This window comes from Colias croceus, chromosome 7 (genome assembly GCF_905220415.1).
Source record: "Colias croceus chromosome 7, ilColCroc2.1".
NCBI classification, from domain to species: Eukaryota; Metazoa; Arthropoda; class Insecta; order Lepidoptera; family Pieridae; genus Colias; species Colias croceus.
Window position 1 is genome coordinate 4110819 of NC_059543.1, and position 14790 is coordinate 4125608.

At 31.4% G+C, this 14790-nt stretch overlaps 1 protein-coding gene across 12 annotated transcripts in view; it reads right to left on the reverse strand.

Moving 5' to 3' along the window:
• LOC123693338 (calcium-activated potassium channel slowpoke) overlaps positions 1 to 14790 on the reverse strand; it is a 44146-nt gene that overhangs the window by 21793 nt on the left and 7563 nt on the right. For all 12 annotated transcript variants that reach the window (XM_045638384.1, XM_045638385.1, XM_045638393.1 and 9 more), the window contains exons 2-4: positions 1151 to 1212; positions 795 to 891; positions 409 to 520 (exon numbers count right to left, since the gene is read on the reverse strand). In XM_045638384.1, coding sequence (XP_045494340.1) covers positions 409 to 520; positions 795 to 891; positions 1151 to 1212 — 271 coding nt within the window. The remainder of the gene's footprint in view (positions 1 to 408; positions 521 to 794; positions 892 to 1150; positions 1213 to 14790) is intronic.

Consider the following 14790-nt stretch of genomic DNA (forward strand, 5'->3'; position numbering starts at 1 on the left):
TCTATGCTACGTAATACGCCCGGTAATACTAATACCACACTAATATTATATTCTTAACTTAACTAAGTCTTCAATATTGATGATATTCTAAATCTATTATACGAGTATGAATCTATCCAAGTCAAACATTTTACTAGAATTATTGATGCAAAGGCATAAATTATTTAATAACTGCCTAACCGAAGCAACCACAAGTTCGTGAAGTTATGTAGGTAATAGGTACTATTTTGTAACATCGACTACATTTAAAGATAAATTCAAATCTCACTCACAATTATTATACTCGTATTTCAATATGTTACATCCTTATTAAAGTCGTAGATATGTACATATGAATCATTTTGGGAAAACGTGTCATCAAGTGATGAGTTAACCCGTTGTTTTTTATTAATAAAGAATAGTTCTTACCTATCCATGTTCTATCCAGGTATATTGATACAAATGATGGGGGTATCGTGAAATAATCTACAAATGAATACATCTCGAGCATGAACCATAGTTTGTCACTAGCTGCTATAAACTGAAAAAGAAAACAACATTTTGAAGACACAATCACAAACGTTCAATCTGATAACTGATTCTTGAATTCAATGTTTGAAAATAAATTACAGGCCATTCATTTCTCAAATAAAGGCAAGCTCGTAGAATCGTATCGCTACGGAGCATCAGGTGGGTAAGTGGTTTGCCAATTTCGATTAAAAAATATTTATCCAACTTTTGGCAAACAACAATACTATGAATCAAACGAAAGGTATTTCTTTCATGAGATCGTACTGAATGATAAGATTACTTACTCGTATAAAAAAGTAGACCATAAAAAATATGTTAAAGGCAAGGTCAATTTGCTGAGTAATATTGTCACTCCATTTCTGACATCGCTCCACCTCCTCACTGCAATTAATAACCGTTAATAGAATATTGCCACCGACAGCGCGGACACATCGAACGATTAAGGCATCTAAATACATCATCAGCTGACATATACATAAAGCTAACATACATCTATGCAGCAAATGTTACGAGGAACACATTTATTTGACTTTCACTCACGTATTCCTTATGTTATCAGCATTATTAAGATATGAATGAATTAATATCGCGGCTACATAGGAAATTATTTAAGAGAAAAGTGTATGGGAACGTTTTTTACCTGGACGCGTCAATGAAGTAGATGATGAGCGATGCTATACTCAGAATGAACACCAAAACTACCTGGAAAAATAAACAAAGATATTTTAAAAATTGATAAATTTAATTATAAGTATACTTTAGCATGAGTTATGGAACTGAAATCATTATAATGTTTTTTTTTAAATTGGTTGGAATTATAGTTTAAAGGTGACCTAACAATTGAATTTTGTAAGGTTGCAAAAGTAGTATTTCAAATATTTTTTAAATAGCGTAGGAAAATTGTAGTCAGCACTTTCAAAAGAGGCGACCTTGTATATGATTAATGCTGAAGCAGAAACTATTCTGCTTGCTTTGGTATGCCTATGCACGTTTTGGCGAGATGAGGTGTGGTGTTAAGAAAGTGTACGTTATTATCTATGTGAGAAAGTGAACTACTTATAAGTACCACAAATTATGTACCCAAAAGTAATCTATAATTTGATAAAACTATACTGTTCATCTTGTATATAAAGATTTGTAGAAGGTACCTAATTCTTATAAAGAAGGAAAAATGTTAAGAAAATTAAAGAAAATTTGAAAATTTTATCAGAATACCAAAACAGGGCCACGTTTGTCAGTTAGCATTATTAAAAATATTGGTACGTAACGTGTTTTAAAAGGGTTTGTGTGCCCACCTTGATACATAATATATGTGCGTACTGCGTGCTAGAGTAGCGCACTGAAGGTTCAAATTAGGTGTTTACTTTCTTTAGAGTTTAGATAAAACATTTTGTGTACGCTTTACTCTAAAAATTGATTCATGTAAGTAACATTTCGTATACATTTCAAAAACAAAAACATGAAAACAATTGAATCGAATCGAGTATAATAAACTGTATGCAATAATTTTCATGATGTAGGTAACTCCCTACATATAATTTTTCGTGATGCAGAGCAATATTAAAATGCATTTAAGCACACTGAGTTATTAAATTTCAATTGATGTGTTGTTAAACAGCAGTTTTAATATAAATAATCTCTGACTCGAATAATTGCGGAAATTATTATTGTCGTGCTAAATAGCCATGGGTCAAGCGAGATCTATAGTTTTAATTAAAAGTTATATGATACAGGTACCTTGATAGGTACTTTATGAACAAATGTATGTAGGTATTAATTGATATTCATCGTGCATTATTGTAATTATGCGTCACTTTGTTCTTGTGAAGTCATCCTACAGGCTGATGTAAGCTCTTCTATTAAGGCGGGATCACATAGTATTTGAATAAGAACCAAGATGAAAAATGAAAATATATTTATTTATTTCTCATACACACAGTTTTCATATACAAAAAATGGATGAGTCCTCCTAGTAAGATTACAAAAACCTGTGTCAGGAGGACCCGCTCTTCCTTAACGATTCTGCATATAATATATTATAAACATTTGTAATATAACATTATTTTAAGGATAAGTTGAATAATAATAATAATAGGTACATAATAGAAACAAATTAATTATTTTTTATATTGAGCTGTTGTTAAATTATAAAACTTTATTTATTTTAAAAAGTAATCGCGTAAATGTGCGAGTGTTTTAAAATAGATCAAATCCATCAATGTCAGCCCAAAGTTTTAAAATTCACTTCACAGCTGGACCATGATTTCTTTAAAATAACATGTCCCTTTGAAATTTTTATTTTAGAATATTTAAATACATTATTATATGAAGTATGATTATTTTATATAGTCAGGCCTTTATTGTAGGCAGCCAAATGTATGTATAATTAGGCGTAGGAGTTAATCTGTATGTACCTTCTGACTTCACCAGAAATCAGAATGTCATTGAACTTTGTTTCATTGTTCATTATTTGGATTTATAATAATTAGTACTTAAATATCATATTTATGCTATACCTAGCCATTTAAAATATTTTATTATTCAGCCGTAATATGACCTGAATATTACATATTTTTAAAACAATTAGGTTATATAATGAGGTTTTATTTATTTAATTTTATTCAAATTATAATAAATTAATGTGTTTAAAATTAGATCAGCAAAGCTTTTAAATCTGATTTATATATTAAACGAAAACATAGTGCAACAATGTAAGGAACGAACTCGATCAATGACTTCGTGCATTTACTACATTCCATTCAAACTTGTTTCATTACTTTAAAATATTTTAATAGTAACGTTTATTGGATTAAACTGAAAACCGTCACAATCCATTTAAATAGGTTCAAACAATTCGATATCCAATTATGCGGAAGCACTGTAAATTCATGGCGGGTCAGGAGCCTTGACACGAGAGACAATGGGGTTCTTATAACAAGTTAGTACATTATGTAATAGGTACATCATTATATAATAGTTGGATAATAATTGAGACGAGACATAACCGTCTATAACTAGTTTTATAGACATAAAGCAGTGCCGCGGTTAAAGCCGCATAGTTCCGCTCCTATTGGACTTTGCGTGCGACGATGTAATATAGCCTTATAATCTTCCTCGATAAACGGACTATCTAACACTGAAATAATTTTTCAAATCGAATCCATGCTGTTCCCGTATATCCATAGAGATCAACCAAACAAACAAAATCTTCTTTAAAACTCAAACTCAAACTCAAACTTAATCAAATTTATAATATTTGAATGGATCTGAATTTCTTTAATAAATTTTACGATTAATAAATACTAAGTAGACCGTACATCTTATATTAGAACATGTTGAACGCGAAAAAATTGTAAACTAAATAAAAATTGTACCATGTGACATGTCTACAGTACGCAATGGCTACCCAAATGCAGATCGAATATGACTGTGCTTACTCATGCCTTGACATTGAACTTATCAATTTTAGCCGTAGTTGGTATTCGTCTACTTTATAGGAGCAAAACTACGTGACCATAATTCAATTTTAGTATTTCCAAATGTGATTTTGATATACACAGCGAGAGAATAGAATTAAGAATAGGAACAGATTTGAAATACAATAGTAATTGTAATCTCAAAATAGGGTTTTATCGCTTAAAACAATCCCTAGATAACAAAATAGGAAATTTAGAAAATTTAGCAATAAACGAGTACGTTTTACTGGCACTACACATCCAACTTTTCCCATAAATAACACAATTCCATTCGCGTTCGTGGAGTTTTATAACTTTTTTACGGACCGGGATAGCGATTGAATCGTATAAATACTAATGATTTCGGTTTGTTGGCTATAAATGATAGATTTATCGCCCATACTTGACCGCATAAGTACTTGTAGACAAATTCCATATACTTTCAAAGAGAAGTCAGAAGACGCCACTATACATTCTTCTAGTTTTAGCCCGCGGCTTTACTAGCATGGTAGGTACCTACTTACACGGATAAAAAGTAGCCTATGTGTTCATCAAGTCTATAATGTATCAAATTTCTTATGTTACCATTCTTACAAACTTTCGCGTGTATAATATTAGTAGGATAGGACATTCATCTTCTACGAGAGATTAAAAATCCCCAATAATTATTCCGATAGCGTAAGCGATTACTCTGCTTGCGTTTCACGTTTCAAATTTGCATAATTCGCATTTGGAATTCAATTACTCATATTTCTGAGTGCAAACATATTCGTAATTTATGACATCATGGTCGCTATTTATCTATTAATATATCTATTGATGCTTTCATCCTTTAGCACTATTCAAACCGAAACTAAAACTTTTTTTTAATCAATTAGACTTTATCTAGAAGCACTTTTGGAAGCGTTTTCTACGTAGAAGATTCTGATTATTGTTACGAAAAACATCATAAGCCCCAGCGCAATTTATAAAAATACATGAGGCAGAAATAAAATCCTAGAGCAGATGTTTTAAATAAGGACATGCTACTGTAAAGCCCCACGGGATAAACAGTACAATATGTTATGACCTAAAAAACTCGTATCTCACTCCCTATGGATATAGGTTGATGATGAAACAGGCTAATGATGAAGTCGGAAGCTTCCATACAACGACACCTAGACACATGTCATCCTACAAATATTTTAAATGCGAAAGTTTGTAAGGATGGATGTATGGATGTTTGTTACTCTTTCACGCAAATACTATACTGAACCGATTACAATGAAATTTGGTATGTAGTTAGCTGAAAACCCAGAATAAGACATAAGTTACTTTTTATTCGGAAATCCCACAGGAACGGGAACTATGCGGGTTTTTCTTTGAAAACGCGGGCGAAGCCACGGTCGGAAATATAGTTAATCAATATGTTGCAGCAACCTGTATAGTGTATAGCAATAAATAGAAAAGTCTGATATATATCGACCTGCATTAGGTGCGAGTGAAATGACACAAGTTGAATAGTTTGTAACGCGGGAAATTAATGTTACAGCCATAATGCTGCAGATATTGTGAAATTGGATAGCAATTTGATAAGAATCATTTGGAAATTGGAGATTGATGAATTGGAAATTGAAAATATCATAAACTTTGTTGATGAAATTTTATAATTTGGTAAATTAAAGCGTAGCTAAACGTCATGCACATTGATTTTAGTCAAAAATTGATGTTATTTTTGGTTGGTGTTAGACCAAATAAAAATGTAACGAAGAAGTAAATAAAATATTTGTGCCATTCAGGTAGGTCATAAAGATCATGCTTACATCAGAAAAGTAAAGTCTAATTTGTTATTTCTCCAGCATACAAAAGTTACATCAAGTAAAAGTAGGTAGTTAGGTACTTGAGAAAATAGTCCAATGCCTGCACCACGATTGCTTCATTTGTATAAAAATCTGTTGTAAGTTGTAACTTAAACGAAATAAACATCGCGAAGAAAAGCTGCATACTATAAAAAGAATAATAGGGCATTGCATTTAAAGCGGCATAAGCAAGCTGTACAAATCTATAAAACCGTAATGCTGTGGTAATGCTCTGAAACGTCCGCATACCACGCGACTTCCTATGCTACATCGTGTCGCTGTCGTGTCGTTTTGATATCGTTGAATGTAAAATTGTCTTTTCGCATGAAAGATCAAACGTTACATCTTTACGGCTCTTTAGAGAGAATCAATGAAAATATCTACCCATTAGTGGTCTTTTGATGTTTAATTTATATATATAGTGTGGTATAGAGGAAAAGAATTTCACTGAAGTGATAAATGATTGCCAGAAAGTTTAGAGTTACCTACTACTTACTAGTAGATAGTTTCAACTCTTCCGTGAGATAAATCGACAGTTGATAATAGAGAATTATAGTAGGTACAAAATAGTTTTATAAAAATCACATTTATTTTCTATGAATAAAGTATTACTCCAATTATAGTTATAGTTCTATAAGATTGTATTAGTTGGCACACTGAATAATAAGCACTAATAAAATTTGATTGTAATACGATTGCATGCTTTCAAATGATAATATAATATGTTTTACAAATGGAATGGAATAAAAAGACTGTATTTTCTTAATAAGAAATTCCAGGCCAGGGGATTGTAAACATCTCGCGGGAATAAAATAGATCAAATTAAAAATTAAAGTGAGAAAAGTAGGTAAACTCAAATAAAGGAAAGAATGACACTCGCACTCAGAGCATTAAACTCGCACTCGTCATACATTAACATAATCTTGGCTTCATTCAGACGATTCAAAGTTGAACTCAAATTAGAATTCACAATATTTAACTGAACAATCAAGAAAGTTAATATTTACTGACAGTTACAGTATTTGTATTGGCAACTTGGAAGATAAGAGTTGTTCATGATCAAAGTGTCTATTTATTTATCTTTGTAATTGGCTACATAAGTTACAGAAACGGATTAGATACAGTACTTCTTTAGTTAGATGTAATTTTTGCCGAAGAAAGTATAGCTAGTGTAGAAAGTGAAATTCCTGGAAAATTCGTTTAGACATTGTAGTCAGAAGAATAGTGGATTTGACCCAATAGAAACAGTTACAGGAAAACAAAAGCGTACGATCATTCCTTTTCCTCTTAATATCTCAATAGGTATTATTCTAGTGATCAGCTTCTCAAGTGATGGTAAGGAGAGCCATCATTCTGATAAATGGAATAAGTATTTTCTATACGAAACTTGATTTACATGCCCTATTTGTGAAGCGTTCAGCGTTTACTCCTCCGTTATTGCATCTTAGGTAGGTACGTCATGTACTCACTCTAAAGTCAAAAATGTTAGCGTCAGATTAAAAATTAAATTTAAATGTTCCAGTTGAATTCTTTCTTGAATGTATTTGGTTTTATTGGATTTTTCTACTAAATTAACATTATACTTAGTTATCAGATATGCGGCGTTTTATTCAAAAAGGTCAGAATTTCTGCATCTTGCCATAATCTAATTAAGTTTTTGAGTGGATTTGAAGCTAAAGGATAACTTTTTTATCTCTGTTCAAAATTTTAAAGCATTTATAATGAATCTATACCTATATGAATAACAAATAATTTATAGCTCTTTTGATCTACACCAGAAAGCTTTATTTCTTAAACCATTATCATAAGCAGTGAATTATTTTTGTATCATTCAGTTATTAGTCAGTAAAGAGGAATGAATGAATTTAATACGCATAAAATGAAATAAGCCGGTTCCCGCGGTTAACAATAAAATAGTTGGCAGTTTGGTTGGTGAATTTATCGCACAAATTATCGTTAGCCACTCCCTTGTTCGCGATTGATTATTTATGTGCCTATAATATAATTGAAGTGCAACGTTCATATACTTTTCTATCAAGGTATACAATTTACAATACATTTAAAACTATACTCGCTAATGCTAATATTTTTACCTAACTAGGTATTATACCTACAAAAAGACGTGCTCAAGATCAAGCATGGGTCAGTTAGTTTTTATGTCTTTTAATGCGTGGTTCCTTCCACTCTGCTTCTAAAACTTTCTGACGATAAGATACATTTTAATTATTTTACAATTCATGCATATTGTAGAAATTCTCTTATGAAATTTGCGATCGTCACAGTATAAGCGCTTTATTCATAGTTGCTCTTTTCGACAGAATTCAGTGTGAAATTATTTGGAAAGAATCCAAGTGACGCTCAGCACATCGATTAAGGCTCTATTTCCAAGTGTCTACATTAAATGGCCTGCAAAATAAGGCAATGCCAAACCGTTCCTATTTAACGTCGCATACCTAATTTTCTTAATTAGCTGATAAAGTTTATTCTTTATGAGATATTTTATTGCTTCGAAATAATTCCACTCAAACCTATTGGTCCTGACATCACCGAAGTTTTAACATCTCTGGAAGCATTCTTGAATGATGTAGGTATGCAATTTGATTAAAAAACTCGGACAACATTTTGTGTTCTTAAAAGCTAAAAGTATGAAAGCCAAATTTTATACATTTATATATTTATTTATAAGAGTAGCTTGCAAATTACAAATCATCTGGAGAAATAGGTACCTACTCAATATTGGAACATGCTTCACTATACCACCTATACCGGTGAGACATTTCTTTATAAACTATGCTATCAATATCAAAGTTTTCCCAATGTTGCGAGCGAAACTTTTCTACTTAGTGATGATTTATAATGTAGTAACTATCTGTTACAAAGTTAGTTTCTTTTCCGGGCACTAGACGATCCATTTATCAAACGATTGCTTTTTGCTGATTGAACCAGAAAGATCAATTCAGACATTTTCGCTATGAGTTGATGAATGTTGTTACCATTATTGTTGTAAATTCTTCATACCGATATCAATGACCAATATTAATATTACAAGTTTCAATTTCACAGGTAAATGGCAAGCATGAAAATAAACCACCTTTTGTTTACGTCAAAAAGATAACAGAATTACACAATATTGTGTGAAAACAATTTACAAAAATCCCACGTTGAAATGCGACACAATCGACGGCTTCACAAAAGCTGGAGATAAAATTTGTATAATATTTTCGGACTGTATTTGTATGCAGTTGCTGTGTTATATTTAAATAAATAAAAGTTCATTTGCGTCCAGTGGCGGAAAAATGTTTTGGTTTGGCGCTTCTATTGAATAACGTACTCTCATAGTATAGCGTGGTATAGAAATATTTATTCTGGTTAAGCGTTTGAAGTGTTACAATTAATCTGGCTTTAAATTTTTTGACCGATGCTTTGCGAGAATTTTGTACAATTTATTTTGTTTGTTTGATGAAAGGAAATGCTTGTTTACAGAGCAACCTTGTTTATATGAATAAAATGAATGGATGGCACGAGTTTATACTATATTATATTCAAACGAGTTTATATAACAGTTTAATTAGACCACCTTTAAGTCGATCATCATTAGTAATTTAAATACCAAAACGCATACCACATAGAGTGATGCTTCCCGGTAGTCCATAAAGTCGAATATATCAACACCGATAGGCGATGTCGCGAGATGTGACATGGCCGTGGTAAATATAGCGCATGTATTTATAGCACACTCATGTACTGTGGACACAGCGCAGTTTCAACTCAAACTTGTATTAATAAATAATTATTCGTTCAGGTTTTAATGGCCAGAGTTTGTCTTGAAAACGGGCAACAGACATTTTATAGCGTGACAATGTACGTAAGAAATCTTCATTGGGTCAAGGTGCTAGGCCAAATTTTATTTGCCTGCTAGAGCTGACATTCAATTTTAAACAACATCGGAAAAATACACCAACAACCTTTTTTTTTTTGGGTAAATATAGCATGAGTATCTCCTCCAGGGAAGGGGCCGTGGGTTATGTCGAATTCCTCCTCCTCTTATATTATGGTCCGTCCAGCCGCTTTAATGACGGGCCCATGCGTGTTGAGTGTAGAATTCATCCGCGACCCCGTCAGCGGCAGCCATACTGATACAACACTAACCAAGTCTTAAAAAATTAACATTAGTTTCTTCCAAATAATTGGCTTATATATTGTCAAATCTGTATTTTGAATGGCAATAAAGCTTAAGGAAAACGTTTTCTAAATGCTTCTTATTCAATATCCAATTCTAATAACTACGAGTAGTTTGAAGGTGAACCCACACCGTTGGAAAAAAATTGTAATTTATCGATTCTAAGAAGACTGAACAGGTATTGCTATTACGAGTCACAGAATAAGAAAAATTATCTTTTGATAATTAAACATTTAAAACCAATTAAAGAAGAAATCGGCTACAAATTGACTAATTCTTGATTAGTTTTTTGGATAATTATGCAAAGCTTTTTAAAGAATATCACACGATAAAAATTCAGAGTACACGTTTGCAACGAAAATACATATCCATTAATTACTTATTAATTTAATAATGTAAAGCAAATGAGTGTATTACAAGTTTGGAACACATCCACTTCAGAATGTTTCCAATTGAAATTGACACTGAAATTGCATTGCAACCTACACTTAAAAAAGTTCCACTTTCCGCTCAAAATTTTGCTCCACTCGCATGCAGAATAAGGATCCTTCAAAAGCTTTCAGTGAATCCAGGCCAATAGTGTCCAGATTGTATGGGAATGCGTTCAAAATCCTTTGACACCGTAAAAGGTTGCAAGCCTTCAAAATGAAGTTACGTTTCGTAATATATAGGCAATTATTTCACAGTAATGCGGGCTGCATTTCGGTGACGGCCTGTAAAATAAATATATGCTCCCAGTTGCCACATGCAGGCTTTATCTGTACAGTTCTGCCACTTCATTTCACTTGATGGTCAATAAAATGGGATATAGGTAATTTTAAAGCCAGCTAATTGACACTAAACTTCACAAGGTAAGCTGTTATGGTCGTTAATATCAATTGTATTGCATACAATGCTTATTTTGTATATTAAATATCATCTGTATTATTTGTGGTATATTATTTACGTAACGAACTGAAAGGTTTATATTCTATAATTTAAATGGAACGGATTTTTTCATTTTAACTCACTATAGCAATGATTTCAATGAAAACACCAAAAACAGTAAAAAATATAGATAAAATATTTTATTTTGGCGGCTATATCTACTTCTTTCAATTTTGAGGATCCTTCTGCAAATTGAACAGTGTAATTATATTTTTACTGAAATAGCTCAAGTTTTGCATTGAATTTAAATTAATCGCGAACGAGTATTTCATATTTTTAAGTGTTTGGTGCATTCAATATTTCCCGTAGCGAAAAGCTCGCAATATAAAATTTAAGTTAATTAACTTATATTTTATTTGCAAGAAACAATAATGAAATTTATTTGGTAGCCGGTTTTCACAACAACTAGCGAATTGTTTCAATCAAGTTTATATTTAAAAAAAAGATACTTATTTCATAAATTACTTGGTTTTTGACTTATAGTACCCATTTGCGAAATAGTTTGCTTATTTACTTTCACATCATTATAAACGATCAGTTTCATCTCGAATATTACCTAAGTTGTAAACTAAATACACCTATTAATCAACTTACTGAAATCCCTTTAAAGAATCTACATTACGTAAATATCTATTGAAAATACTTCGTACCTATAATTTTAAAATAACACGTTAAAAAGTACGTCGTTCAGCTAATTCATTTAAATTGTTTCATTGACAACGTTTTAAACTGTAAACATTATGAATAAAAATACCAAGAAAATATACGAAATAGCCACTCTCACTCTCCGAGTATAATTGCACAAAGCTTTCCATTATTAAGACCACGCCTCTTAAAATGTTCAGAGAATTTTCTGAGAAATAAAATGGTTCCCCTAAGACTTGTTCCATTTTACAAGAATAGTTTTTTGGCGAAGCGTTTTCTTCTGTCCGGTCAATAACCTGCATTTACTTAGCTGTTATTCAAGTGCTGAAATTTTATCGTAACTTGATTTTTTTTTGTAGCGTGCATGAGTTATAACATAATATTATTATTCTTAATGCTATGCTTTCTTTATTTAAAAAACAGTGCACTATAATCTTAATACTTATCCATATTCTCAAGAGTATAAAAATCGACGAAGTCCCTTACGACAAAATTAAATAAATAAAATTTAAATGTTAAGTCGAGCCATGAAAAAATCATAATAATATCATAACTACCATTTTACCGTACCTTAACCAATCTGTGCCTTAACTAAAATCTAAAAAAATGTTACATTCTATTGAGTTATTTAATAAAATGCCCATTTTCCACTTTTCCTAACCCAAGAGATATTAAAAAGGAATAACATGATATAAAAACTGCTTTGATTTCCATTCAAAATCAATAGTGGTTAGTGCTTGCGAAAGAAAAACACGCAAATGGCTTTTACGCCCAACCTATCGTTTGAATGATTGATTAGGCTTCGTCATCCATACTCACCCAGACTAGATAACCGGCCAAGTGTGTTTTGTATTAACGTATGGGGTTCTGAACGTTATAAATAATATAGGTACATTTTATGAAATTTAATAATACACACTTATCAAGATGTTTTTCAAACCCAAACATTTATTTATTCAATTAGACTTCTTCGAGAAGCACTTTTGAAACGTCATATTTTTACATATTTTTAACATTTACTACCATTCATAAGAACATTTCATGAAAATGATCATTATACCTATTATAGAAGCGATTTAGATTATTGTCTAATTTTGTCGATTCTATTTGTGTAAGATATTACGAGGCAGTTGCAGTGCAAGATATATTTGAAGCTATTTAGGGTATGATATTATTTGATTACTGGATAATCTAAATTTTATTACTATTATAAAGAATAATACACTTTTTATACTATCTAAATCCCATTTACTTTATTTAATTAGGTATGTATCAAGAAATAACCAAAATTTAAGGGTATGTTTTTTGGCGAAGTTTAGTATCTGGTAAAAAAACCAAGTTTCTAGAGTCTTTTTTGGATTTTTTACTTTAAAGGAAAACCTTTACCGATTTGTCTAACTACAAAAACTTATTTGCTTAGTGATCCAAAAACTGCAGAACTACACATATATATTTATAGTTACTTCTATTAAACTGAATCAAGTTTATAAAGGAGGCTTGGTAGTTGGTACGTAGATTTTATATTCAATTTCATAAGAAATTATAATGATTTAAATATAATACATTAGTTTTACTTTAGAAAATAATAAACAACCTATACCGTGACTGCAAAAATATGATCAGTAATTTTGAAATAAACAATAAGCTTGTTGGTGATTGAACCTTTATTTAATAATCGCAAATTCAATATTGTTCGTTGATTTCGACTAGCAATTAAAATTAACCTTTCCTTATACACGTAGCCAAAATAGCCTAAAAATAATAAAAGAATACGTGGTACAAAAAGAACTTGTATAACAAGACTCTTTTGGGTCATTCGAGAAACAATAAACATGTACCTAATGCTGGAAGGCCTACATTCAATCATATTAGCTGAGCACACAGGCACTCAAATATAATGAAAGAAAAACAAAGAATAAATATACCATTTAAACAGATTGAACATTATCTGTTGTGTACATATAAGTGCTTCGGATCAACTTAGCGCAGGCTTTCTACAAATGTGACCTACTTACATTTGTATATTGACCCATTTTTGCGATGAATGCTTTTGTAATCCATTGATAATAGTGGCTGAGTGTGATTCTTATACCGGTGCCAAGTTAGGTAATCTATGGCTATAAGTTAAAAGGTCGAATGTCAAACGCCTCATAAAAATGTAATTTTAGAGCTGGAGTCTACAGATAGATCTACTAGTTACTTTGGTGTGCTGACATTTCCGTTTATTTATTGTATGCTTCTGGTAAGCATAGAAGTTAGATAGGATAATTTACTTACATAAACGTGATAAGGCTAGAAAGTAAAGATTTATACTAAAAATTTTTATAAAACTACATACACGTAACTATTGATAGATGTGCAATTTTCCTAAAAGGGAAACGACCTAAAGATACCTATATTTAAATTAGATCTTAATGTACAACACTCACAAGGTTAATTATAGTAAATACCACTATTGCTCATGTTTGTAAAATTAAAACGCACTTAAAATAGCTTTTACCATCGTGGGAGCAAGTGTCACGTGCATCATCTAGTGATTATTATATTTCAAAACAAACATTTTATAAATAATACGCATAAAATTATTGTAAGTGGACGCACGGGGACAGCTGACATGGCTTCGAGCCAATGTAAAAGTGTAGTATGCCAAACGTACCAAACGTACAAGCGTGACGTCGTAAGCTCTCGTACCGTGGTATCGGAACTCAGTAGGAAGTCTCAAGTCTCGTCATACATCTATCTCACATTGTTAAATCGATGACAGGAAAAGTATACGCAGAAAGCGCAAGTCAAACATCCCCTGTCATCTGATTCTGACAGGATGACGCTGCTAATGCGGAAAAAAGCGATGCCGATTTCTCGTTCATTTTCATCTAGGATGTATATGAAAATGGCAATTTGTTTCCCGTAAAGCTAGTTCTTTCCAAAGACCACTTTGTTTTTGACAATAAGCAAAGGGATCAATTTGGAAATTAATCATATTATTGCAACAAAAGAAAGAAATTGATAATATTATCTAATATCTATTTATCGTATCTAACAATTAAATCAGCCCCAAATCATGCCTTATGTAAAATTTTAATTAGGTACGTCATTATCTACTTTAAACTGCGTATTAAATTTACATATACACGAAATAAATAAAAATTGTTTATGTATATATTATTTTTAAAGGCTTATTTGGTTCGAGAAATATGAAAATGAATATTAATTTTTATTGAACATACCGTGACTA